We start from the raw sequence: 22,464 nt of genomic DNA on the forward strand, positions 1-22,464 counted from the left end.
ACACACCTTTGACACAATCAAGTTTATTAAAGTTCCTCTTTTTGGATATGTTGTAAAGGAAAGGTTGCATGTTGCTTGATAAATTGCATTATATTTTCCCGAGTAATGGGAGATTCAAAAGGAATACCAACTTTAGGAGAACCTGCAGGGAAATAATGCATCGTTGGATATTTCTTAGCAAAATAGGGACTTGGAGCATCGTTATCCACGGCATTCATCTTTGCCACAGTCAACTTATCGGAATAGGAAATGAGTTCCTTTGCAATCTCTTCCACGATGACTTCCGCTTCTCGACTCTTGTCTAACCAATGAGCAAATTGTAAAATGAAAACGTCTTTGTTCGAGTCATCTACGATAGAATGCCAAGTCTCTCCAACTACTATTTTAGGTACACCTTTATTAGGCATCGGAGGCTTTTCCGATCTTCTAAACTCTTCTATTGTTCCATCCAATACGCCTTGAACCCATCTTTTCAATGCTTTCACTTTGGGTGCAGTTGACTTTCTCGGAAATACAAAATTCTTATTTTTCTCAAATATGTGCATCACAATGGCACTCACATCGCTTTCATTATCATTCACAGAGAGTTGTCTTCTAAGACTTCCAAGTGACTTCCAATCTCCCAAAACAACATTCACATAACCTAACATGTCCTTACTTATACTATCAAGTACTTGAAATAGTTGCGAATCCATTTGTGATACATTCTTAATAAATGCAACCAAAATGGGTAACTTGGTTGCTTTGAACTGATGAACGGTTGTAGTGTTCAAATAACTAAGAGGAGGAAATACACTGCCTCGAACAAAACGACCCATCTCCTCCTCTTCCCTATTATTATCATGGGTCCATTTCTGAATGCTTACTAAAGGAGGTCCACCAATCGCATCAGGATAATGACGAACAGAAAGAATAGCATTATCATTCATGTTATCTTTTACATGATAAAAACTACAAATAGCTTTCCACAGAGTTGCATTGGTTGTCAAATAAAACATATTCAAGCCATCTACAGCAACGGAAATGGGTTTGGATACTTTATCCAGTAGGCCAAGGAACTTCTTTTGATCCACTTCTTCTTTGGAATAGGCGATAAGAAGACAACCTGAGTCTTTGTTTCGTGACTTTATCTCCAGTTGCAACGCTTCCGACTCATTTTCTATTACCTTCCAAGGTGAAGTTATGCTTCCTCTCACAAAAGAAATCATATCGTTGGCCTTTCTTTTCCCAAAATAATCCTTTTCAAACTGGCCATGAGTAAACAATTTCAAAGTCTAAAAAGTATAAACTTGATGTTATTTCACAAAAGAGAAAGAATACATACTGGATAACCTTCAATATTGAGTTCGTCTGCTAGTTCCTATACGATACTACTTTGAGTTTGAAAGTTGCTCCCAATAGATACCAACCTTTTCTTGAGTACAATCTACTTGAGCAAATACTGCTTTATCTTTTAGTTTCTCAGCTGCTTGTTCGAATTCTTTTACCATTTTGTTACAGTGTGAACACCAAGGTGCATAAAATTCAACAAAAACACAGGATTCATTTTGTACAACTGACCAAAAGTTTTCTTTTGTAAGTTGGATGACATGAGATTCTTTCTCTTGTAGTGATTGTGCAAGTACAATAACCCAACAATACAACAACGAGAAGAGGACACGACTCGAAGACTTTTCCATCATCCAAGAATAGAAAATGATGAGCAATCCATTTTCATGGCCTTTATTAAAAAAAGAAAAATGCTCATTACATTTTGGGTTCCACTAAACGAGGTTTGACGAACAATAACGTCGCTTCAGCATATAAAGCGCCATCAGGATGATACATTTTGCCTCCAGCTATAGTCTTCCTTCCATTTGTTTGATCAATATATCCTTCCACTACTACCACACTGTTCAATGGAACGGGTTTTCTATACTGAACATTCAACTGAACTATAAAGGGTCATATACAACCACTTTCAACATCTTGTAGTGCACTTTTCTTACCTGTCATAGCAAAAGGACCTGATAATAAGACTGCGCTACTCACACAGTCATCCAACAAAGCCGCAGTAGCTCCACCGTGCATAAACCCTGAAGGTCCTTGTACTTGTGAACCCACCCTTGCAAGGTAAATAACTGAGCCATCCAATGCCCTTCGAAGCATAACGACATGGATTTGTGGATTACTCAAAACAAAGTTCTTTGAAATATTGGACAAATTACCCTTTTGGATATTCAGCTTTCTCATCAAACGAAAACCACGTTCAAATAACTTGCGCAATATCAGTTGGAACTCCTCCGAATGACCTGAAGGAAACCAAGTTGGAAGTTGAGCTTGTTCCGAAGACAGTGCTTTGACATAATAAGGCTGGAAAGAGGGCTTTTGCATCGACATTCATAGAAAGAAAACCTTCGTTTCTCTCCTTCTCATTCACTGATGTGATGAGAAGCCTCAAAGAAGGAAATGTCAATGAGACAAATGAAGGCTGGACGTGGAGCATCTGATTGAGAATGTGGATCATCATCGGTACCGTTGCTTTGTTACACACAAAGTGTATTGGAAACTCAGTACTAAGGAAACAGAAGTCATCAAATATACTGGTTACTTATCGTATCAACAGAATACACTTTCAACAGACCATTCGTTGTTCAACTGAAAACCAACCTCAAGGTGAAAGTGGAAAGATAAAGACGGGAAAGTTGTTATTACCCAACGTGAGTTATTATCTTACAAAGAATAACGGTAATACTTTCCCTCAGTTGCCTTTGAACGGCCAGTCGACGGAGGAAATTCTAGGCTCTACCAAAAAAATATTGCTTGACCACCGGGGAGTAGTATATACACAAAAGAGTACTGTAAATATGGAAAAAGAACATATAGCAGCTTTGGAAACCAAAAATATCCAGTCAAAGAGTGCAAAAACCCATTCTTCCTTTGGAGTTTTGACTGTCGATAGCGACCTGCACGTGACACCCGCATCGTCGTTATTACCACAGTCTCCAATAACAAGTTTATGTACTACAAAAAAGGGAGTTGTTTTAGGTGTTTTACAATCAACTGATGACGAAGATTATATACCGATATTGTGGATGGCCAACTATGGAACTTGTGGAAAGAATACAGAGTGCTTCTTGGTGGGTATCTCTATAGTAGACTTGAAGCGGTTTCAAGCAGGGATAGTCGACCAATTGATTGATTTATTTGCAGCACAGTTTCAAGTAAAAGCCAAAAATCTGCGAGTTTTGATAGGAATGACTCCATCTATGAAGTTTCCACGAGCAAGTGGAAATCAGGTCTTGGAAATATTTGATTGTGAAAGATGGAAGTTGACACGCCAGTTTCAGATTGTGCATATGGTTGGAAAGAAACATACGGAACAGTTGGTCATAAGCAAAAAAAGAACAAGTCTTCAAAAGGATAGGGAAGTACTGGCTCGAAAAACTTTGGGAAGCATTCAATGGAAAGTGGATATATCGAGGCTTATTGCAGAGCGTCTTCAATATTTAGGTATTATTGTATTGAATAATACTTTTCCAGTTTCATTGTTGGAAAACGTGAATCCACAACAGTCAGAAAGTGACCAAACAAACAAAGAAACGGAAATACATTTGATGGAAACATCATTTACCAAAAATATTCTTTCTGCCGCCATAAGCATTCCTTCTTAAGAAGAAGACACTTAGAGGTTGTCCCAAGTTTCAGTTTTGTTTTCTTCCTCTTTCATTTGTTGTTTGATTTTCTCAACAATAATATTCGAGGGTGCCAAAAAATAGAAAATGTTTTCTATTCCATTTTTAAGTCTAGCATTGCTGATATGTGGTTCGATGCCAATGTAGAGATGACCCAGAATGGATAAGAAAACGCTCAACATACCAAAAGGAATGATTAGCTACAACTGGTTATAAAAAGTCATTGATGAACAACCTTGTATATATTCATACCTTTTTCAAGATAAATACCAAAATATGATTCTTAATAAAAGTTCCAGGTCCATTATCCCAAAAGTAAAAAATGGAGAATGCTGCACCCAACTGAATAAGATCGGCTAATACAAAGCCAACCCAAGTAGGAAAAGTTTCTTTGTTTCGAAAACGTTGTTTCATACGTTCACTTTTGAGCCACTGCTTATCATCTTCTATACTCTTCAGTGCATCCAAAGCACAGTGAAATCGGGTATTCCACTCTACTTCCGTACAAACCAAAGACCTTCTTCTACACTGTTCCAGAATAGTCACTTGTCCAATTGCACCTTTGGGAAAGATAACGATATCTCCACGTTCCAAAGTGAGTATATCATTGGCACCTTCCAAAAGAACTTGAAACTTTCCCTCTACAAATAAAGATATCTCCAAATTTTCAAAGGTCCAAGGATAGCTCTGATTGGCCTCTTCTTGCACAGTATCCCAGTCTTCTACACACAATACGTTTGCTAAAATAGGATTCACCTTACGCAAGACTTGCAACTCAATTGTACTGGAGTCATAAATACAGTTACATTGATAAGATTCCAATTGGTCACAAAAGTCAGTTATCTCTGAAGGAGATATCTTTATCAGACTTGAAGAGGAAGCAACAGGTGAAGGTTGATGAGTTCTCCTTTGCATAGTCATAAGCCAAGGAAACTGAGCTTTGGTTTTCCGAGTCAAACGAGAACTCAAGTTTTTTTGAACTATTTTGTACGCACTTGTACTAGGAAAAACATGACGGTGGACAAATCTTACAAAGTTGTAACACTTTGGAAGACTTCGGTAGGAACGCAGTATAACACCCATACAAGACAAACATGGACTCTTAATAGGAAAGCCTTGAATCCAAAAGAGTTTCTTCTCTTTACAAATATGAGACAAATAAAGGGAGGAAGAAACCTTGTTAGACTTGTGGTTGGACATCCACTCTCAATCCTATCTCTCTCTCCTTCTCCTCCGATTCTGATTCTCTTATGATTCCTTTCTCATGAAACATAATCATCAACTGGCATTACGTTCTTCCAATAAAATTTTTGGCCAAATATTCATACTTTGAAGTTCTTGAAACAATAGCTTACAAGCATACGGAATTTTCAATGGCCGTATTTGTAAAGAATTACCACAAGTTGGACACCAATCCTATCATGATATATATATATATATAAGGCAAATATAATAAACAAATATTGGATGAAATATTACTTTGGAAACAATCAAACCACATTGTCTACAAACATGAGCTGTAAATGCATCACTACTGTGCATCAATCTTTCCATAATAAGCATAGAGGCACCATATCCTATCAAACAATCCCTTTCCATTTCTCCCAACCGAAGACCACCATCTATAGGCATAATCGATCAACAACATTTCAAAAAAGAATAAATATCCTCAACAAACCTCGAGAACGGCCTTCTGTAGGCTGTCTTGTTAAAACAGCACGAGGACCTCTTGCTCTAGCATGCATTTTGTCCTTTACCATATGCTTCAACTTCTGATAATAGATGGGTCCCATAAACACATAAGCTTGCAATGGTTCTCCAGTCATTCCCGAATACAAAAAATCTTTCCCTATTACCAAGTTACCATACTCAAGAACAAGTAACTATATCGACTACTCTTATTACCTGTATAAGAGAATCCATGTTGAACAAGTAAAGATGCGCAATCTTCTAAAGGATCTCCATCAAATGCTGTACCATTTTTAAATTCGCCACTTAATACTCCAGCCTTGATCAACTATCAGCTGATATCATAAGAATAGAAAAGTACTCACTTTTCCAGCCATCAATTCCAAAAGTTTTCCTACTGTCATTCTAGAAGGAAAGCCATGCGGATTCATAATAATATCTGGACATATTCCTTGTTCATTAAATGGCATATCTTCCTATTTTCATCTTAGGAATCCAAAGTACATTTACTGAAAGTATCATTGAAAACTTACTTGAGGAACAATTAAACCACAAACTCCCTTTTGTCCATGTCGCGAAGAAAACTTATCTCCAACCTCTGGAGTTCTAGTCTCTCGTATCATGACCTAATTGGATAAATAAGTAACATGGAATATTATCATCTATTATAGTTACTTGCCTTAATAAGCGCATGGGTAGAAGCATTGGAAGTGACAACTACTCTATCAATGACTGCATCATCTGGACCCTATTCAAGAGAACATTCAGCTTCAATATAATCTACACTTCAAAAGGAATCATTTCTTACTTTATAAAAGAATGGCTGTGGACGATAACCAACTTGTTGAATACTTTGCTGACTAGTCATGGTCGTCATCGTATCCATAGGCGTTTCTTTATATACATATGCTTGACCAGGAGAAAGACGACCTCCCACTTTGGGTAATCCATCTTCTTCCAAACAGGCAAACTTCATATGAGTACGTTCTGAACTTTCCGAAAAACTTGGTGGACGACAAACTCGGTCACAAGTTCCATTCGGATATCTTCGTAAACCAAAAGCATGTTTACGAACTACACAACAACGTCCATATCCTCTATCCAAACTGGATCGATTCAATATCAAGGCATCTTCAATATCATATCCACTGTAACTCATTACTGCAACAATAGCATTCTGACCACCAGGAAGTTCATCATATCTATAGGTATAAAAGAGAGATCCTTATTCATTTTCCATTCGAGACTTACTTGATAAATGAAATGGTTTTGGTGTTGACCAACGGTTTCTGTGCATAAGTCAACAAATACAATAAAGTATCTGTTCTCAAATGTTGATTGTATCCAATGAATCCGATAGCCTGTTTACCCATTGCACATTGATAAGTATTTCTTGGAGATTGATTGTGATGTGGATAAGGAATAACTCCTGCACAGACTCCCAATATTGCCAAAGGAGATATCTCCAAATGAGTGGTACTACAAGGCTCAATATTCTCTTCAGATAGTGCAATCAAGGCATTATTCTCTTCATTGACGTCAAGATATTCAACAAGACCTTGTTGCACCAAATCTGTAAATTCTAGTTGATTTCTTTCAAGCTGTTCTATATATTGTTGAGTAACTTTGGGTTTCCCATTTTCAACAATAATAAGAGGTCGACAAATGCGACCAGAATCACACGAAAGATATACTACATTTTCTGCTTCATTCACAAATATCGAAACAAACTCTCCAATGGCACCTTTTCGACGAAGAAATCGAAAGATATTGGCAAAGTATGAAGCATTTCGATGAATTCCCAAAAATTTTCCGTTTAAGAATATTCGAAAATGGGAAGGATTGTTCAACTCATCACCTGAAAATAAAGTTGCATCTTCAACTCCTATTATCCATCTCTATAAGAACAAACAGACAACTACCACTCTACAATTTTCCTTACCCAAAATATAACACAAGCGTATCAAAGGCTCCTCTTCAGCATCTGTAGTAATATGAGCTGTTAAAGCCAGATTCTTAACTAGTCCACAAGATTCACCTTCTGGAGTATCGGAAGGACATAAAAGACCCCATTGGGAACCTTGTAAAGAACGAGGACCAGAAATTTTTCTAGTCTTTTCAAATTGTGAAGTAATTCTGGTCATCATTCCAAGTGCTGCGATATAGCTCAGTCTAGACAAGACCTCAAATGCAATATCAAACTTTGATCATGCACATACGCACTCTTACTTACTTGCGTAATACCTGCACGATGCATACGAAATCTCTTGACAGTCCAATTTCCAGTGCCAATGGCATTTTCCAATCCTACTGAAATGGTATCCTAATGATAGTCTATCAGGTCGTACTTGTGATGCACCAAATGTAATACTTAACTGGTCTCATGCATTTCACAATATCAAACTGTGCAGCACGATTGGGTTTGCTGAGTACCATATCAGCATGTCTCTTCAAATCTGCATTGAATTTCTTGAATAGATCTTCAAACAACAAAGATAAAAGTTGTCCAGCCAATTCTAAACGTTTGTTTCCATAATAATCCTAAACAAAAGTATGAGACAATCATTTGAAGCCTTGGCAGTTTATCCACTTTTATCATACTTTGTCATCTACTGTGGTTAAATTTTCAGCGACTGTTAACAATCGACGAACCATAAATGCTAAATAAATACTCCTACAGACCATGCTTTATGTAAGCCTATGAGAGAGATACATTCCAACTTACTTATTGCGAAAGTTATGTTGATATGTTGGAATATGAGACAATATAACGCCAGCCAATACTTCTTGTGCTTCTTCTATAGTGGAACGACGAAATGAGTAACCTTTGCGAAAAAGACGAACTCTAGAGCCAATATATTCAAGTGCTTCATTTCGATTTTGAACGTGACGAGAAATACATTCCTCTATACAAGGCAAAAGAGCTTGAGCAAATACAGGTTCGGAGCCTACTCTTATGATTAAGCAAGAAATAATAACTACGATATTCTTCTTCTATCAAACCTATCAATTGAACAATCTCTTGATCAGATTCCACTTCTAAAGCTTTGAATACAATCCAAATTGGAATATCATCCACAAGTGAATTGTGTCGAAGATAACTAACAAATGAATAAAACTAATGGTTGTTTTGGACTACAAAGACTTACATGTTGTTAGACTTGTATACCAGAGAAGTTCGTGACTTGCGTTCATGCGTAGAAGAGGTAACTGTAGCACAATAATTTCCTTTCTTATCTTCTTCTATGATGATACGATTCTTTGATAATTGTTCTTGAATCAAAATGACTCTCTCTGTCCCACGAATAATGAAATAGCCACCTGGATCCAAAGGACATTCACCTAGGCTTGCTAACTGCCCATCCTTCTTTCCTATTTGTATATATTGTATACTTTTCATACATTATATACAGTGCAAAACCCATCTTTACCTGTGAGGATACAGTGAGAACTTCTAAGCATGATGGGAATTCGACCAATAGCAACATCCTTTCGAATAAGCACCTCCTTTCCTCTTGTATATCTCACATCGACATAAATAGGTGCTGCATAGGTCAAATCACGTAATCGACACTCTTGTGGAGTAACTTTGGAAATGACCAGGTCCTCTTCCTAAACAAAGTCATTCGACTAGAATCATATCATATAGCTACTATCTCTATCAAAAACCTACAATAGAAGGAGTTCCAACTCTGATTCCTAAATATCTTAAATAGAAACTTTGATCAGCATCACAAGTAACCTTTAACTGTCAGTAAGCGTTTCTCTGCTGTCATAAACAACAATACTAACTTTATCATTAGCAGCAACTATTTTAGATAATTCTTTCTCAATAAGGAAGTTGAAAGATTCTATATGTTGTTTGACCAATCCTCTCAACTTGTATAGCTTGTTATTCAACAGGAGAATGAGAAGGACTTTCGTAATACCTTGAGAAAGGCAGGAATCAGAAGCCATTTTTCAGCAATGGACTTTATAGGCTTTCTTAATTGTTCTTCTTTATCCAGCTTTTCCTTTTCAAACAAGGTCTCCTTTAACAAGTTCAAGTCTTCTGCCTGAAAGACGTCGTCTTTGTTCAACTCATTCGACATATTGGCATACAATCACTTTTCATCGATTGGAGAAGGATGATGATGTTGTACGGGGTTTGTTGTGAACCAAAACACTCAATGAAGGATATACTAACTATTGATTAGTGGAGAAAGTTGCAAAAGATTCCTCAGCTTACTCGCATACTTTTACTCATATTTTTATTGGGTTCCATTGGTGTTTGGTGGTTCTCTTTGGAAGCCTATTTTTTACTCGTTCCTGGACTGTTTGTATTTGACACTTATTTCCATCGTATTTGACTGAATGGGAATACAAGGACTATTTCAAATGGATATGCTTGGAATGTTTTTAGTTTTTCTCTTGTGGATGTTCCTCTTATGGAGGTTAGCTAAAGTATCTTTGAATAGTCGTACTTGCCCATAATAACGGTTATGATAGATGGGACTGTTGCTTATTCCTTTAGGTATTGTTTATTCTATGTTTGAGAATTCTTGGGGTGTGATTCCTTTCGTATTATTTTGGATATTTGTGTCTGTTACTAGTGCCTTTGCTACTATCGTTTTACTGTTTGTGCTTTATACTTTCTTGAGAGATGAAACGTTACTGTAAGTGTGTTTATACCGATTCCTTTTCCATCATTGGAAATATGTATTTAGCTATGTACCTTTATCCGGTTCTATGGCTATTTTAGGAGGCTTTTTAGTGGCCGTCAAGCAGTTGATACCTGATCATGAGATTTATATATTACCTCGCCGTTTTCGATTTCGTTTGATAGCCAACGATATGCCTTTTTGGTTTTTATTGTGTTTTAGTTTGGGTTGGCTCAGTGGCTTTCGTTGGATTGGACAGTGGTTCTTATCCTGTTTGGGTGTTATCAACAGTTGGATATATTTGCGATATTTACAGAAAAGAGAATATGGACGAGGTGATACTAGTGATTCTTTTCGACTGTTCACTTTACTGCCTATAAGAATTCGAGAATGGATATTAGCATTGTTTCCTAGTTCTTCAAACAATAAGGAACATGATACAGCCAGCTATAGTAGAAACCTAATCAAACAAGATAATGACATATTGCCAGTAACTACAACAGACCCAACAGAAGCTGAACGTCGAAGGTATCTAGTTTTATATATATATATATTTGTGTTTGTTTTGTAACCGAATCAATCCTAGGCAACGAGCATTGAGAGCATTGGATGAGAGACTTGGCAGCTTAAAGTCTCATTCTAAAGCAACAACATCGGAGGAAGGAGAATTGGTTTGAGTTGTTTTAGGATAAAGATTCCATAAATAGACACGTCCGTTCAGAGTACCGCAAGCCAAAAGGGAGTCTTGAGGTGCATATTGAATACGCTGAACACTTTCTTTTGTTGTTAGAAAAGTGGTTGGTAGAGATGTTCTTCTTACCTTTGGTTGTTGTGAGGTAAAGTAACCAATTGTCTAAATTGATTTCGTATTTCATATAGACGAACTTTGGTATCCCAATGTGCAACTGCCAATATACGTTCTCAACCACCAATTTCAATCAACTTGTACAATATGTATATATATATATATATATTTCTTACTCACCATCATCTCGAACAGAAATATCTCCTATTCCACCCTTCTTTAATGGACACTTTGATTCTTCTTTCAGAATTTGACCATCAAAGTCGAATAGGCCAAGTGTTTTATGGGTTCCTCCAATCAATACTTTCCAATGGGATGAATGACTATACTTGTCATACGATAACAATGTAAAAGACCCAAACTTGAGATGTTGTGTCATTTCTTGCCGACTCAAAGACCACAACTAGAACACGCTTTTTCAATATCTTACTAATTCATTATATTATATGCTTGCCTTGATTGAGCCATCTTCATGAAGAGTCATCACAACTTGTTCATTGAGAAACCCGACCAAGGTACAAAAACCACAACGAAAATTCTCATTATGATCAAAAGAAATAATTGGCTTTTCTAAACTTCCATTCGATGACACATCGTAAATAACCAACGAGTCCTGAGGCATACTTCGAGCAACAGCTAAGAGATTATGAAACATGGAACTTCTGGATATACCAGAATACTAGTTCTCGTCCATGATTGAAAACTTTCTCAAATGTTATCAAAAAAGACACATACTCCTACATGGAACTTTTGACTCGCTTCCAAGTGAATGGTATCTTTGCTTCGAGAAGTAGCAACTAACTCGCCATCGACACATTGCCAATGAACAACGAGCCCTGTCTTGTCGTGAGAATAAAAGCTTTCCATATCTATACAACGAGAATGAAAGGAAAACAAAATATGCATTCGCATATCTTACTGTAAGGAGAAGGATAAACTTCCATAATAGCAGAGTTTGTATGGGTCTTCTCGTCAATCCAACAAGGAACTCGATTGTTGACGTTCCATAAAATTAACTTTCCACTATAGTCACCTGAAACCAAGTATCGACTGCCATTCCAAAACTGCAAAGCTGAAACTCCTTCCAAATGTCCTCTTAAAGTTGCTTGAGGAAGTAATAAGTTGGTAGACATGAAGGATTGAAACAATCACTATCTTTACAATGTTTTGGAATGTGGTTCCCAAGTATAAAAGACGCCATGTTTCGTTGAGAAAAAGAACATCGAAGAAAAAGGTTCAGTTCTTTCAATAATATATTAGTAAGGGAATTAATGGAATATATTAGAAAACCAGTTCAAAGGAACCCAAACGAAGAGTTCCTTCCAAGAAGCCTAAACAAGGTTTCTACTTTGAGAATAACTCTTATGTAGCTACCAAGAACTTGTATGTTGATTGACTGTTATCTTAGCAATACCTGATAATAACAATTAGACTACAAAATGAGAAGAATCAAGTTCCATTGGGTGCTGTGATACAACTTATCAGAAAAGGAGTCTTTCAGGTGGATCATGTCATAACTTTGGAACAGTTAAAGTCTGCAGGTCTATTGAGTAGGAAGTCAAGGCAAGTTTGTTTAGTTGGGAGAGTAAGTATGTTGTTATTGTTGGCATTGTGACCAACTTGTGAAAGTGTACAAGGATACCTTTTCCTATTCGAATAGAATGTACTTGTGTAACATATTCTGCTTGGAAATGTATTTCTGCTTGTGGAGGAGAAGTTATTTGTTTATTTCTATCGCCTTTATACTTGCAAGCATATTTGTTTGCCAAGGAGTGGAATATCTCTAAAGATTTTGTTGGTCAAGTGAGTACAAAACATTCGGTTTACAAATCATTTTTACACGAACAGGTTGTCCAAAGCCAAAAATGGTCGAAACAATATCCAAATAGAAATGCTTTTCATATTCCATTTATTTGTTTAAAGAGAACTCATCAGTTGATGGCTCCAAATGTCATTACTTATTCTCAACCCATTGGTTTACAAGGTTTAGAGTTTTTACATGATGACTATTGTAGAGATATATTATGGGATGATTGTATAAAGCTTTCCATAGAACGAATCAGGTGAATAGATGAGAAGACGGATAGGATTGAACTGGAATGTTATTCAAAATAAAGTTCTTTAATCGAATATTTGCATATTATGATGCAAAGAAAAGATATATTGAGCATAGAATTTTGGTGCAATGGACATAGAATAGCCGATCATTCACACTCTCACATAATGAGAGAGGGATGGCTTGTTTTGTTGATTATCCCACTCAGTGACATCGATTAGGATACTGCAGTACTCCATCTTTCATTCTATTCTTTTCATATCTATCTGAAAGAAGATAGTTCATTGAAATGTCATTCATCATTCCTATATGAGGAGTGAGTGTAACGGAATTGATTATTTTTGACATTGTGGTGGAAGAAGAAAAATGTCGTATCTCTTACCTCGTAAGTATATGACTCTTTTATTTATGTATGTTATTGCCGAGTTATTTTGTAGACCTTCATTCGGGTTATGCTGTGGACCAAGCTATTTTAAGTGAGGAAGATAGGGTTGTTGTCATACGCTTTGGTCAGGATTTTGACCCCACTTGTATGCTTATGGATGAAACACTTTACAAGGCTGCAGAAAAGATAAAAAATTTTGCTGTCGTCTATTTGGTCGATATACGAGAAGTTCCAGACTTTAACTCACTATACGAGTTGTATGATCCTTGTACTGTTATGTTCTTTTTCCGGAACAAGCACATTATGGTAGACCTGGGTACTGGAAATAATAACAAGATTAATTGGGCTATGCAAGACGTTCAGGAGTTTATTGATATTGTGGAAACTGTCTATAGAGGTGCAAGAAAGGGACGTGGTTTGGTTGTTGCACCGAAAGACTATTCAACAAAGTATAAATACTGAACTCCTTTGAGACTCGTATTCAACTTGGTTCTATCCTTCACTCTTGGCTCTGTCTATCTTGTACAGATAAAGAACAATAGCTTTTTGAGTTTCTTCGGATTGTGATTGACTGAACCAAATAGTGCGATGAAACAGCAACTGGAAATGAGGCTGTCAAACTATTCATTAACAGCCTAGTTGCTTTGACAACAGTACGTATTCTTATAATATTTCACAACGGTTTATCAAGTATTCGAAATGCAATTGAAAAAGTTCATTTAAACCATAAAATAATATAGCAATAAAAAACATCCCGAAAATTCAAAGAAAACAAGCACAATCATTTATTTTGCCTGTTTTCAAATATAAACTTCTCAATAAAATAATGCAACTACAAAAGACAGCGAAAACCCAAAAAATAGTCATCGTAGACTCTTATGATATTGGTATAATAATTTCGCTTTCTGACTATAAGCTTCTGCGACAATCTCATTGCCATAAACTTTGAAGATAAAAAAGCCATGTGTACTGGCTCGGAATAAGCTACGAGGCTTGTCCTTATCCTGCACTCCAAAAGGCAAAACTTTACAACAATCATACCTACTGAGATGAGTACACTTGGATACCTTCACATGCCATGAAACTTACCAATATTGTTCAGCATCCTTGGGTGGGTCCTTCAAATTATCCGTCTTTGAACCACCTCCTGAAATAAAATGATCGATTCCAGAAACTCCTACATTCAATATTATTCAGCTGAAAGTCTTTAACGACATGGAAAATTCTTACCATAAGGTTGCAAATGTTGCAAAGAGTGTTCGTGACCTGATACGTACGCTGTTATTCTAGAAGAATATTTATCTAATATCGGTTTCAATAATATTCTCAATTCTTCCCGACCCCGTTCACCAGCAATACTTGAAGAATACATATTGTGATGCCCAATAACAAATATTCGTCTACTACTGGAAGAGTTCAAAAGTTTCTCGAGCCAAGAAAGTTGAAGCCTCCAACTCTGTTTTCCATTCTTTCGGGCCACTTCTCCATAGGAATCTTTGATAAACGGAGTTGTATCCAAAAAGACAAAAAGATATTGTTCCCCAAAATAGCTATTCACAGGTATTGAGAAAAACGGACGAGGCATATTCCAACGCTCGCTTTTGTTAGAATAGTCAACTTGTGCAGTATAACTGGAGACAAAAAGTATGTCAAATACACAAACCAAGTTCACTCAAAAGTTTCTTACTTGCCCAAGTGATCATGATTTCCTAAAACGGCATACCACGGAATATTTTCCAACATCCTGTAAGAATAAACGTTTTCAAAAGAAATATTCCACTGTTTGTCTCTGGCAGAAGCTACTCCATCCTCATAAAAATTGTCGCCTGTGCTAATAATAAAACGAGGCTTAACATAACGAGCCAAAACAGCCATGGCACTTGCTACTCTCTTCTGATGGTGGTGCCCTTCTCTTCCCCAATCACCAACCACCATAAATGAAAACTCCGGGCTACTCGAAAACCAAAACCATCTACCGAGTAAAGGTAACGAAACGGAAAAGCTGAACATAGGTACCAAAATAGTTACAGCTAGCAACAGCAACAAAACTGGCGAATACCATAAAAGCTTGTATTTTTTCCTCTTATAAGGGTTCGTAAGAAGTTGCTCCTCTTCCGACATTTTCAGGTAAAAAACAAATTTTACCGAACATTCATTTGAATCTTCCAAAGATTCCACCATCTTTGTGGTCCAGGCCTCTGTTGAACGCCGGGAGAGTAAAAAGATTTCTACTTTGTCGAGGCTGAGATTCGAACTCAGGTTTTTGCGGCCACAACGCAATGTCCTTACCAACTAGACGACCCCGACAACTACTTTTAGGGAGATCTATTGAATATTAAAATTATCAATACCTTAGAATTGACAAGTCATTTACCTTTCGAACCTTTATAAAGGACTCATCCTTCAAGACCGTTTTCACGGTCATCTTTAATAGGAATAGAGGAAAAGTCTAAACGGAAGTGCATTTCTTTGAACACGTCATCCATATCCATCATTGACCCAAGACAGTCCTGCATTGTAAATAATGGACAGCAGGTTTGAAATTTCAGTTTTGACAAGATGGGTAAAGGCTCGTTGTTCGTAGTGGATACTTTTTTATGCTCAAAAGCTCTTGCAGTCCTCAGTATTGCCACCTCGTTATCTGGTTTAGTTGTATTTATTCTTGGCATATGGATATATGTTAAGGAAGGCCGAATTAGAAATTTTGTTATAGAAGCTACTTCAAGCAATCAAGTAGGCGTCGATTTGATCGAAGCACTTGGCAAACTTCCGATAGGTTTGATAGTTATCGGAGTCGTAGTTTTCTTTTGTGGACTCATCACGTGCTGTACGTCTCAAAGAAAAGGAAGAATTTTTATCCCATTGAACACTATTTTGTTAAGCGCGCTCTTTCTTGGAGTCTTGATTATATCCATTATTCTCTATGTTGTTCCGAAATTGATTCAAGATAATTCCACTTGGCAAGAGTCATTTGAACTCAATGTATGGGTTCCATCCGCGAGAGAAGATCCTTCCTATGTCTATCAGGTAGAGCAAGAGTTTTCTTGTGCGGGTTTTAACGACGGAAACTGTGCTACCAAATGTTCAACGCCACCTAGCAACACTTATTCGAGTTCCTATGCATGTTATTTTAACTGTCCGGGTTTATCAAGTGAAACCAACTCTAGTACCTTTCCCGAGAAGCAGCAAGCCTCTAAATTTGAAACTTCACATGAAGCTACAGGATGTTTTCAGGCTATCATTCAAGAACTTGTAAGCCACAGTAAAGACATTATCATAGGCGGAGGAGTCGTAGCTGGTGTTCTATTCTGCCAAATAATCTTATCATTTTATCTCTTTTGCTGCTCTTGTTGTGGTGTTTGATTTCATTTCATTATCTCAAACAATCTGATATTCAAGATGCACAAAATGTGTATGGTTTACTAGTACAGGTTATTATTTTGAACTGGAGAAACTGGTACAAAGTGCTTTTCTCTCCCTGATACCTTTCTTGTTGGGATATCCATTTGTTCAATGGAAGAACCTTTGCCTCATTCCTCGAGAAACAATTCTTTCACCTGCAAGAAATTGATGGTTTTGGGTCATTTTCCGAATGAAGTTAGTTCTTTTATTATTGTGCATTCTTCTTTTCATGAAGTTCTCTCCTGCTTCAAGTAGATATTGATTGAGTCGTTAGAAAGGAATGTAGGATATATATATATATGTCCGCGACTAAATCATCTGACAAATACCAACATATGTGAATAGAGGATAGAATATTATAGTAACTACGCTGAATTTGTCAAATAAACGATATTTGTCTATTCTTTTACTTGCAAGGACACAACCATTGCATAAGGAACCATCACAACACTCGTCACATACTTGTTAAAGGATTTTGGCTGGATGGTCCACGTGGCCTTTCGAGTCTCTGAACAGGTAAGACATATTGAAAGTAACTGTTATGGAAACATTTTCTAGACTTTTTCTAGTATCTCTTGCTATATAGTATCTTTAAGCATAAAAGGACTTGTAAATATTCGTCTTTCGGATCATTTTGGCGTTGTTGCAAGGAACCTTTATCCAACAGTTCCAAGCGTAGTGTGAATTCTAGCAACCATTCCAAGTGGAATCCGGCAGTCTTGGTTCGTTTTGCAAGAAGGTGGCTTCCTTCAAAAGAAATTTTGAGAAGATGGAGAGAGCCAGAGTTAATGATGCCCACAGCAGGACAACCTTCTCGTCCTGGTAGAAGACTTCCTGTTCTAGAGTATACCCAAGATATATTGAAACCATTACAAAGACTGAAAGCTATCACAAAGTTTATAAGAAAGACGAGAGTCGAAAGAAAAGATTTAGCTAGTGCCAATTCAGTATTTTGTATGGTTGGTGTAGCCGATAATACCATACCTATCGAACTGCACTGCATCGTGGAAAACCAACGATCAGCTTTTGTTTCAGAAAGAGTTACTAAGGATAGTATCGACACTATTTTATTACACGGTCTATTAGCCAATAACTTTGCTTGGAGAAATATTCAAAAGCAGTTGTCTGAAATGACAGGAGGCTTCTCAGTTGCCTACGATAGACCTCCTTTTGGATTCTCTTCAAGACCTCCTCGAGCAAGTTGGAAGGACAAGGAGTATAATCCTTACAAACTGGATTATGGAGTTACGTTGACTAGACAAGTATGATAACCAGATGATATATATATATATATATATGCATTCCTTCTCATATCACTTTTTAGGTTAGAGATTATTTTCATTTGGAAAATGTAGTTCTGGTTGGACACTCTGCGGGAGGAACTGTTGCTTTGATGTCCTCATTAAAGGAACCACAACATATGAGAGGTCTTGTTCTGATTTCTCCAGCAGTTAGAATTTCATATTCTCGAACTCTTTCATCCAAGTTCCTTAAGCAATATTATCGTTCCATTCTCCGAACTCCTTTACTTGGACGCAGAATAATGCGCTCTCGTTTACTAAGATATCGTACCCCAAAAGGAATGCAGGAGTTGTTACAGCGCAATGTTTATCATTCAGATGTCTTTGAATCACAAGAATTTGTAGAAGGCTATTTAAAGCCGTTTCTTTTACCTGGTTGGGATCAGGCTTTGGTTGAAATGGCTCTAAGCTTTGAAGCTTTCGATTTGATACCACAACTTGAGCAGCTAAAGTTGCCAACTTTGGTTTGTTTTGTTTTTATTTTGGTTTGCTGATTGATTATCACTCAAGGTCATTTATGGAGAGCACGATCATGTTATTCCACGACAAGACATTTTAGATCTACGAGACGCACTGGTTGACTGTGAATTGCACGTTGTACAGAATTGTGGTCATTTACCCATGGAAGAAAAACCTGGTGATGTATTGGCGTTGATGAAGTCTTGGTTTGAGAAGAAGTTTTAGCAACTTTATTGACAAATGCCAAAAAAGAGAAAGAATACGTGTCGTAAAGCCGTATGTACAGAAGCTTCAGTTGATAAACGTGCAGAAGAAGCGTACTTGGAAAACATTCAAAGGTTGGTTTCAGGGAATAAAAACTTGGACTCCGACACAATAACTGCAGTTGAGTCTTTTTGTAACTTTGACCCAAAACGAACGTACGAAACTTTACTTGAGCTATTTGAAGAACAAAAAGGAAAGGAGGAAAACTTTGGTGAACTGGAAACCACTTGCCCTACGACGAAGACTACTTCGTGGGCAGAAGTCAGTCTTGCAGACAGACTCAAGGCCAGGCTCTTGAAAGAAAAATATAGTTTTGCTTCAGAAGATTGGATCATAGACGTTCTACATTTTTACGAAGGAAGTATGGAGCAAGCGGAAACTTTTCTTCTAGAGAGTTATCCTTTGGACGACCCTAATATGCTGCTTGAGAGGGTTGAAGAAACGGCAAAGGAGAACAAGTCACTAAGTTGTATAGCTAGTTATTTACGGGACTTGGATGCCTTGAGAATTTCGTCAGAACAACAAAAAAATGCTCTCGGCGACAAACAGGTTTACAACGTTGTTCAGTCTATTTTTGAAAAGTCAAGGAAATTTTGGAACCAATACCTTATGTTGGGAAGACTAGCTTCTGTTACTAAGAAGAATTACTATTCAGAACGGGCGAAGGAAATGAAGCATTTATTCGAACTTTATTCAAGTCAAGCTTTGCTTGAATTGACTAGGCGGAACAGTTTTAGTTCGAATCCAGTCCTTGATTTACATGGTTTCTTTGTAGAAGAAGCACTTTTCCTTTTAGAAAGCAAGATTCGTTTAATGAAACAAGCTACGACTAGACGACCTTTGGTAATCCAGTGCATTACTGGGAAAGGTAGGTCCACTAGTTGCCGAACTTTAGTTATTTTATTCTCTTGTCTTTTACCAGGGAATAGTAGTGTATCAGGATCAAGACTAAGGCCGGCAGTGGAGAAATATTGTAAAGAGCACTGTCTGGTTTATAAATTGGAAGAAGGGGCTGTTGTTATCTACGTTGGTCTGCAAAGATAACCATCATTGTTCAGTGATACAATAGTATAATTCCTTATAATATTGTAACTTTTAGTGAAGATGTGCCAAACTATTTTTGAGACGGTCTCTATCTTTCTCAAATACCAGTTATTCGTTTCATTAGCATCAAGACCAAGACCCAAGTTCGCTCAAAGGTTTTTTGCTGGAGTTGTAACTGTTGAGTTATCCGTGCCACTTTTATAAAAAATATTTTACAGTCATTCCATATGTTCTGTGGACGTGGCCGAGCGGTTAAGGCGACAGACTAGAAATCTGTTTCGGTTTCCGAGCGCAGGTTCGAATCCTGCCGTCCACGTCTATATTGGGATTGGAGAGTAGATTCTACTGTTTCTTTAAATATGAATGAATGTATCGTTGTTATTCAGATTTGCTTATTTTTCTTTCTTACAGTCAACTAGTCTGGAAATTTTAGAGAGAGAGAGCATACCAGTCGTTTTGAGTCAGAAAAACTCTTTCCATTTTTTCCATCCGTTTCACTCTGATGTCTTTCTATTATTGTATTCATGTGAATAGAACCGTTGACATATAGCGATCTTATTAAATCTTTCAAAAAATTCAAAGCACTTTATATCTTTTATCATACCCCGTGGAATTTGGTTACTTTGTATCACATACATTTCTTTATCAAACATGTTCAACAAGGGATTTATCGATACATAACTTCCTAGTATCTTTTGGGTATTTTGAACGCCATTGACTGTGACTAATTGGGAAGGATGGACGGTGCTCTTGCCTTTGTTATTAGCCCGATTCCTCTACTCAAGAGACCAGTGAAACAGTCCAAATCGTTGCACGGAAATAGCGTGTATATACAGTTGTATACACAGAGAGTTTTTTTTCCTGGTGTTCGAAACAAGTCGCACATAAAGAAAATTTCTCCTTTGAACACGTTTGCTCAGCTGGATCAGTTTCACGAAGAATGTGGAGTAGTAGGTATTTGGGGAATTGAATCAGCTTCGAAATATGCCTTTTATGGTTTACACGCATTGCAACACAGAGGACAAGAAGGTGCAGGAATCGCCACAGTGTCTGACGGGAAACTTCACGAGTACAAGAATCTGGGGCTAGTCACTGAAGTATTCAACGAGGATATTTTATCCGAATTACGGGGCTCTGCTGCTATAGGACATAATAGGTTTGTTTTTTGAATTACAAAAATTCGTTAGAATTTCTTATGTTGTAAGTGCTTGTTAGATACTCTACTTCCGGTGAAAAGAACGTCCGCAATGTACAGCCTTTCACGGTCGAACTCAGTGGCATTCAAGTATCGATTGCTCATAACGGCAACCTTACAAACGCCAACAAGTTACGACGTCATTTGGAACTTCGAGGCTCTATTTTCAATACATCTTCAGATACTGAAGTTATTTTACATCTAATGGCAACCTCTTTACTAGCCTCGAGCTCTTTTATTGGAAAAAACTCTTATGAACCTCTTATACAACGCGTTAGTGATGCCTTGAGTCGAGTAGAAGGTGCCTATTCAGTTCTCTTATTGAGTCCTTCTTGTTTAGTTGCAGTTAGAGACCCTCTTGGATTCCGTCCATTGGTTATGGGAAAGATGAAGAACAGAATGGAGTCCATTATTTTTGCTAGTGAGACTTGTGTATTTGATTTAATTGGTGCAGAGTTTGTAAGGGAAGTTGATCCTGGAGAAATGATAGTTGTGTCGAAAGATGGTCTACATTCATTTTTTCCATTTCCATCGCAGAGAAGAAAAGCGTAAGAAGTATAACTTGAAGTTATTTTTCACTTTGCTAAATCACATACTAAGATGCATTTTTGAACATATTTATTTTGCGAGACCGACTTCCATTGTATTTGGTCGTTCAGTTTATATGAGTCGTTTTCGCTTTGGTGAAATTTTAGCAGAGAAAGCACCAGCAGAAGCAGATATTGTGATTCCAGTGCCTGAAAGTGGTTTGTATTTATCGACCAATCCAAAATAAATATATATATATATATTGACAACATTGTCTTTTAGGAATTCCTGCAGCTTTAGGCTATTCAGCAGCAAGTGGCATTCCATATCAACCCGGTATTATGAGATCTCATTATGTCGGAAGAACATTTATACAGCCTACGCAAGACATTCGAGACCTTAGTGTGCGATTGAAATTGTCAGCTGTTCGATCCATCATAGCGAATAAACGTCTCGTTGTTGTGGATGACTCCATTGTACGAGGAACAACTAGTAGAAAACTTGTTCGTATGTTGAGAGAAACTGGTGCTAAAGAAGTATGCTCCGATATCTATTTCATTAAGGATGATTGTTGAGAAGCATCCATTAGGTTCATGTGCGGATAGCTTGTCCTCCTATCATTGGTTCATGTTATTATGGAGTAGATACACCGAATACAAAGGTAGTCAACATTTTATTGTTATACATGCTCTCATTATTTCAAGGAACTGATTTCTCACAATATGAATGAGGAAGAAATTAGACAATATATCGATGCTGATTCGTTGGCATTTTTGCCATTAGATCAACTCCATCACTTTTTAGGTGAAGAATCATCGAGTTTCTGTGACGCCTGCTTCTCAGGAAATTATCCAATTCGTCCATTGCCATCTGAAGACACTACACAAGAAGACAATATACATCCAAAAGTGTTCCAACAATAGCATTTGTAGTAAGGAAGCGTCTTCAAAGTCTTGTTCGAAGCATCCAGAAAAGTGGATATTGTAGGATTGCAACGGCTAATAAAAAATAATTTTTCCTGC

The 22,464-nt window shown here is 37.2% G+C and overlaps 13 protein-coding genes and 2 non-coding genes across 18 annotated transcripts; 8 read left to right on the forward strand and 7 right to left on the reverse strand.

Moving 5' to 3' along the window:
- Positions 1 to 1,705, reverse strand: Gasu_46580 (protein disulfide isomerase). The gene is made up of 3 exons (XM_005704299.1): positions 1,410 to 1,705; positions 1,325 to 1,360; positions 1 to 1,274 (listed from the first exon to the last, which is right to left on the reverse strand). Exons 1-3 carry the CDS (start codon positions 1,680 to 1,682, stop codon positions 27 to 29), a joined length of 1,557 nt encoding a protein of 518 aa, XP_005704356.1. The 5' UTR covers positions 1,683 to 1,705; the 3' UTR covers positions 1 to 26.
- A 1-nt stretch (position 1,706) lies between these two features.
- Positions 1,707 to 2,465, reverse strand: Gasu_46590 (thioesterase family). The gene is made up of 2 exons (XM_005704300.1): positions 1,989 to 2,465; positions 1,707 to 1,934 (listed from the first exon to the last, which is right to left on the reverse strand). Exons 1-2 carry the CDS (start codon positions 2,371 to 2,373, stop codon positions 1,747 to 1,749), a joined length of 573 nt encoding a protein of 190 aa, XP_005704357.1. The 5' UTR covers positions 2,374 to 2,465; the 3' UTR covers positions 1,707 to 1,746.
- A 10-nt stretch (positions 2,466 to 2,475) lies between these two features.
- Gasu_46600 (uncharacterized protein) lies at positions 2,476 to 3,626 on the forward strand. Its single transcript, XM_005704301.1, has 2 exons — positions 2,476 to 3,539; positions 3,580 to 3,626. Exons 1-2 carry the CDS (start codon positions 2,496 to 2,498, stop codon positions 3,595 to 3,597), a joined length of 1,062 nt encoding a protein of 353 aa, XP_005704358.1. The 5' UTR covers positions 2,476 to 2,495; the 3' UTR covers positions 3,598 to 3,626.
- Positions 3,627 to 3,630: 4 nt separating this feature from the next.
- Positions 3,631 to 4,925, reverse strand: Gasu_46610 (hypothetical protein). 2 transcript variants are annotated; one of them, XM_005704302.1, is made up of 2 exons: positions 3,927 to 4,925; positions 3,631 to 3,874 (listed from the first exon to the last, which is right to left on the reverse strand). In XM_005704302.1, the coding sequence occupies exons 1-2, from the start codon at positions 4,872 to 4,874 to the stop codon at positions 3,665 to 3,667; spliced, it is 1,158 nt and encodes a 385-aa protein (XP_005704359.1). In that variant the 5' UTR covers positions 4,875 to 4,925; the 3' UTR covers positions 3,631 to 3,664. The 2 variants fall into 2 exon arrangements, with proteins under 2 accessions (XP_005704359.1, XP_005704360.1); XM_005704303.1 differs by lacking the exon at positions 3,631 to 3,874 and having other exon boundaries at positions 3,881 to 4,925.
- Positions 4,926 to 4,930: 5 nt separating this feature from the next.
- Gasu_46620 (DNA-directed RNA polymerase subunit) lies at positions 4,931 to 9,455 on the reverse strand. The gene is made up of 20 exons (XM_005704304.1): positions 9,293 to 9,455; positions 9,156 to 9,242; positions 9,037 to 9,105; positions 8,795 to 8,975; positions 8,513 to 8,735; positions 8,316 to 8,464; positions 8,089 to 8,269; positions 7,965 to 8,037; positions 7,740 to 7,904; positions 7,597 to 7,686; positions 7,306 to 7,546; positions 6,615 to 7,248; positions 6,172 to 6,565; positions 6,043 to 6,111; positions 5,897 to 5,989; positions 5,729 to 5,839; positions 5,580 to 5,682; positions 5,353 to 5,523; positions 5,154 to 5,296; positions 4,931 to 5,090 (listed from the first exon to the last, which is right to left on the reverse strand). The coding sequence occupies exons 1-20, from the start codon at positions 9,452 to 9,454 to the stop codon at positions 4,953 to 4,955; spliced, it is 3,477 nt and encodes a 1,158-aa protein (XP_005704361.1). The 5' UTR covers position 9,455; the 3' UTR covers positions 4,931 to 4,952.
- A 10-nt stretch (positions 9,456 to 9,465) lies between these two features.
- Gasu_46630 (uncharacterized protein) lies at positions 9,466 to 10,786 on the forward strand. Its single transcript, XM_005704305.1, has 6 exons — positions 9,466 to 9,508; positions 9,560 to 9,678; positions 9,730 to 9,796; positions 9,852 to 10,018; positions 10,070 to 10,531; positions 10,590 to 10,786. The coding sequence occupies exons 1-6, from the start codon at positions 9,491 to 9,493 to the stop codon at positions 10,678 to 10,680; spliced, it is 924 nt and encodes a 307-aa protein (XP_005704362.1). The 5' UTR covers positions 9,466 to 9,490; the 3' UTR covers positions 10,681 to 10,786.
- Positions 10,787 to 10,790: 4 nt separating this feature from the next.
- On the reverse strand, positions 10,791 to 11,945 carry Gasu_46640 (uncharacterized protein). Its single transcript, XM_005704306.1, has 5 exons — positions 11,728 to 11,945; positions 11,544 to 11,677; positions 11,263 to 11,487; positions 10,989 to 11,211; positions 10,791 to 10,923 (listed from the first exon to the last, which is right to left on the reverse strand). Exons 1-5 carry the CDS (start codon positions 11,939 to 11,941, stop codon positions 10,820 to 10,822), a joined length of 900 nt encoding a protein of 299 aa, XP_005704363.1. The 5' UTR covers positions 11,942 to 11,945; the 3' UTR covers positions 10,791 to 10,819.
- A 10-nt stretch (positions 11,946 to 11,955) lies between these two features.
- On the forward strand, positions 11,956 to 12,939 carry Gasu_46650 (hypothetical protein). 2 transcript variants are annotated; one of them, XM_005704308.1, is made up of 5 exons: positions 11,956 to 12,042; positions 12,094 to 12,191; positions 12,240 to 12,393; positions 12,438 to 12,611; positions 12,657 to 12,939. In XM_005704308.1, the coding sequence occupies exons 1-5, from the start codon at positions 11,971 to 11,973 to the stop codon at positions 12,873 to 12,875; spliced, it is 717 nt and encodes a 238-aa protein (XP_005704365.1). In that variant the 5' UTR covers positions 11,956 to 11,970; the 3' UTR covers positions 12,876 to 12,939. The 2 variants fall into 2 exon arrangements, with proteins under 2 accessions (XP_005704365.1, XP_005704364.1); XM_005704307.1 differs by having other exon boundaries at positions 12,438 to 12,939.
- Positions 12,940 to 13,145: 206 nt separating this feature from the next.
- Positions 13,146 to 13,826, forward strand: Gasu_46660 (U5 snRNP protein, DIM1 family). The gene is made up of 2 exons (XM_005704309.1): positions 13,146 to 13,249; positions 13,302 to 13,826. The coding sequence occupies exons 1-2, from the start codon at positions 13,231 to 13,233 to the stop codon at positions 13,709 to 13,711; spliced, it is 429 nt and encodes a 142-aa protein (XP_005704366.1). The 5' UTR covers positions 13,146 to 13,230; the 3' UTR covers positions 13,712 to 13,826.
- A 31-nt stretch (positions 13,827 to 13,857) lies between these two features.
- Positions 13,858 to 15,435, reverse strand: Gasu_46670 (acid phosphatase). The gene is made up of 4 exons (XM_005704310.1): positions 14,937 to 15,435; positions 14,480 to 14,880; positions 14,339 to 14,426; positions 13,858 to 14,290 (listed from the first exon to the last, which is right to left on the reverse strand). The coding sequence occupies exons 1-4, from the start codon at positions 15,428 to 15,430 to the stop codon at positions 14,113 to 14,115; spliced, it is 1,161 nt and encodes a 386-aa protein (XP_005704367.1). The 5' UTR covers positions 15,431 to 15,435; the 3' UTR covers positions 13,858 to 14,112.
- A 48-nt stretch (positions 15,436 to 15,483) lies between these two features.
- On the reverse strand, positions 15,484 to 15,556 carry Gasu_nc0081. Its single transcript has one exon. It is a non-coding gene; the product is annotated as a tRNA-His (tRNA).
- A 229-nt stretch (positions 15,557 to 15,785) lies between these two features.
- On the forward strand, positions 15,786 to 17,054 carry Gasu_46680 (uncharacterized protein). Its single transcript, XM_005704311.1, has one exon. The coding sequence runs from the start codon at positions 15,809 to 15,811 to the stop codon at positions 16,610 to 16,612; it is 804 nt and encodes a 267-aa protein (XP_005704368.1). The 5' UTR covers positions 15,786 to 15,808; the 3' UTR covers positions 16,613 to 17,054.
- Positions 17,055 to 17,115: 61 nt separating this feature from the next.
- Gasu_46690 (alpha/beta hydrolase domain-containing protein) lies at positions 17,116 to 20,297 on the forward strand. Its single transcript, XM_005704312.1, has 6 exons — positions 17,116 to 17,167; positions 17,221 to 17,913; positions 17,976 to 18,416; positions 18,463 to 18,629; positions 18,666 to 19,543; positions 19,598 to 20,297. Exons 1-6 carry the CDS (start codon positions 17,135 to 17,137, stop codon positions 19,717 to 19,719), a joined length of 2,334 nt encoding a protein of 777 aa, XP_005704369.1. The 5' UTR covers positions 17,116 to 17,134; the 3' UTR covers positions 19,720 to 20,297.
- On the forward strand, positions 19,954 to 20,035 carry Gasu_nc0079. The gene has a single exon. It is a non-coding gene; the product is annotated as a tRNA-Ser (tRNA).
- A 28-nt stretch (positions 20,298 to 20,325) lies between the features above and the next one.
- Positions 20,326 to 22,463, forward strand: Gasu_46700 (amidophosphoribosyltransferase). 2 transcript variants are annotated; one of them, XM_005704314.1, is made up of 6 exons: positions 20,326 to 20,875; positions 20,935 to 21,462; positions 21,515 to 21,660; positions 21,725 to 21,978; positions 22,032 to 22,103; positions 22,147 to 22,463. In XM_005704314.1, exons 1-6 carry the CDS (start codon positions 20,457 to 20,459, stop codon positions 22,363 to 22,365), a joined length of 1,638 nt encoding a protein of 545 aa, XP_005704371.1. In that variant the 5' UTR covers positions 20,326 to 20,456; the 3' UTR covers positions 22,366 to 22,463. The 2 variants fall into 2 exon arrangements, with proteins under 2 accessions (XP_005704371.1, XP_005704370.1); XM_005704313.1 differs by having other exon boundaries at positions 22,032 to 22,195.
- The last annotated feature ends 1 nt before the right edge of the window (position 22,464 follows it).

Source organism: Galdieria sulphuraria, assembly GCF_000341285.1.
Source record: "Galdieria sulphuraria unplaced genomic scaffold scaf_43, whole genome shotgun sequence".
NCBI lineage: Eukaryota > Rhodophyta > Bangiophyceae > Galdieriales > Galdieriaceae > Galdieria > Galdieria sulphuraria.